Source organism: Austrofundulus limnaeus, unplaced genomic scaffold (genome assembly GCF_001266775.1).
Source record: "Austrofundulus limnaeus strain Quisiro unplaced genomic scaffold, Austrofundulus_limnaeus-1.0 Scaffold422, whole genome shotgun sequence".
Lineage (NCBI taxonomy): Eukaryota > Metazoa > Chordata > Actinopteri > Cyprinodontiformes > Rivulidae > Austrofundulus > Austrofundulus limnaeus.
The window spans coordinates 2,566-4,465 of NW_013952824.1; the positions used below are offsets into that span (position 1 = coordinate 2,566).

A 1,900-nucleotide genomic window follows, 5' to 3' on the forward strand; every position below is an offset into this window, starting at 1 on the left:
AAATAATGCATTAGTCTTATATAGCACTTTTCAAAACTCTCAAAGACGCTTTACAATTTAAAAACATTAAATCAGAAAAACAACTAATAAAACCAAAACAAGAAACAAGATGACCAAAACAGGAAGTGAGTAAACCAAAACAGGAAGTAAGATCAGAACAGGAAATAAGACCAAAACAGGAAGTGAGTAAACCAAAACAGGAAGTAAGATCAGAACAGGAAATAAGACCAAAACAGGAAGTGAGTAAACCAAAACAGGAAGTAAGATCAGAACAGGAAATAAGAAGACCAAGACAGGAAGTGAGTAAACCAAAACAGGAAGTAAGACCAGAACAGGAAGTAGTGTGTATAGTTTCAAAGCTTTAATGAGTTCAGGTGCAGTGTGATACGCAGTGGTTTAATACGCAGCAGGTTCTGATTGTGCACAGACGGTCATACATGTTGGTTAAGTTACGGATCAGAACTGTGAGCAGAAAGTATCGGAGCACTGTGGAACGAGACAACTCCAGCCGGTTGTGCAGTTCTCCACTCCGGAGCCGACAGAACCAAAGAAAAAGTTTCAGGTGAGCTCTACATGAAGCATGCAGGTGAACATTTTTACATGAAACAGAACCGATAGAAAGTTAAAAGCACAGTTGGTCCAGTTTTCTCCAGAACCCTCACAGAACGGAGGAAAAACAAAACCCCCAAAGCTCAGGAACTGGTCCCTGCTCAGGTCAGCGTTGCGCCGGAGTAACCAATCAGAGCTGACAGATGCTCTGATGAGTCCAGTGACGCTCCGCCCACCACAAACACAACAGAACCAAGCCTTTCAGAACCCAGAAAATGTCAGTGAAACCAAACCTGACACAGTCAGGGTTAGGGTTGACCCAACACTCACCCGACACGGTTCAGTTTCTGTTGTTCCCATCAGCTTCTGTTCTGATCCATTCAGTGAAAACGTATCAGAACACTGCTGCTCCTTTAACGACCCAGTTACCATCACATGACAGTGGCTGGGTCTGTGTCACTGAAGGCTGCAGCAGAACCAGAACTGTAAGGGTTCTGCAGCAGAACCAGGATCAGAACTCTGGATGTCTGGTTCTGAAGGTTTCAGAAGACGAGGTTCTGTTTGGACCTTCAGGAAGCTGAAACATGAAGGGGTCCTGACAGAACCGTGAGGTGTTCGGGGTCAGAGCGTCAGGCTGGTTCCACTGAGGTGTTCTGGGTCAGGGTTCTGCTTTACTCCTCCAGGTTCTACTGTTTCTTCTTGCTGAACAAGCTGAAGCGTTTCTCCTTGTCCTTCTTGCCGGGACTGGACTCGGCGCCGACCGAGACGATGGCGGGCATGGTCTGAGCGCGCACTGAGGCCGGTGTGCCGGGGTTGCTGCCCTCCGTGTGGGAGAGGTCAGCGGCGTTCAGGATGGCCTGGATCCAGGTGCTCATCTCCTCCTGAGGAGGAGGAGCAACACGGGTCAGAACTAAAGATTCTGGTTCAGGTCTACAAAAACTCGTCTACAGAGCTGGACCGGTGCCGCTTCTAAAGACCAGAAACTCATCAAAACACTTTTATTTTATAATCAGGATGTTTACATCTAGTTTAGGAATCAGAACACAGCTTAGGATCCACATTCCTCTGTCAGATAAAAAATAATCCATGTTCTGATTCTGAAACTCTCCATGCAGCCAAACCGGTTCTGATCCAGAATCTAAGAGACATTCATACTCACTTCATCTTTGGCTTGGAACAGATACTCGTTTCCATTTGGGGCTCTAAAAAACAAGAAGAAAAACAATACCTGTCAGAACCTGTGACTCCGCCCACCAGTCTGAGTTTAACCCGTCAGAACCTGTGACTCCGCCCATCAGCCTCAGTGTAACCTGTCAGAACCTGTGACTCCGCCCACCAGTCTGAGTTTAAC

General features: G+C 46.6%; 1 protein-coding gene across 1 annotated transcript in view; it reads right to left on the reverse strand.

The window, feature by feature from the left end:
- Positions 1-339: 339 nt before the first annotated feature.
- Positions 340-1,900, reverse strand: part of LOC106529077 (spectrin beta chain, non-erythrocytic 1) — a gene marked incomplete in the record, with an annotated part of 40,099 nt that continues 38,538 nt past the window's right edge. The window contains 2 exon segments of the mRNA XM_014024412.1: positions 340-1,430; positions 1,709-1,751. Coding sequence (XP_013879866.1) covers positions 1,236-1,430; positions 1,709-1,751 — 238 coding nt within the window.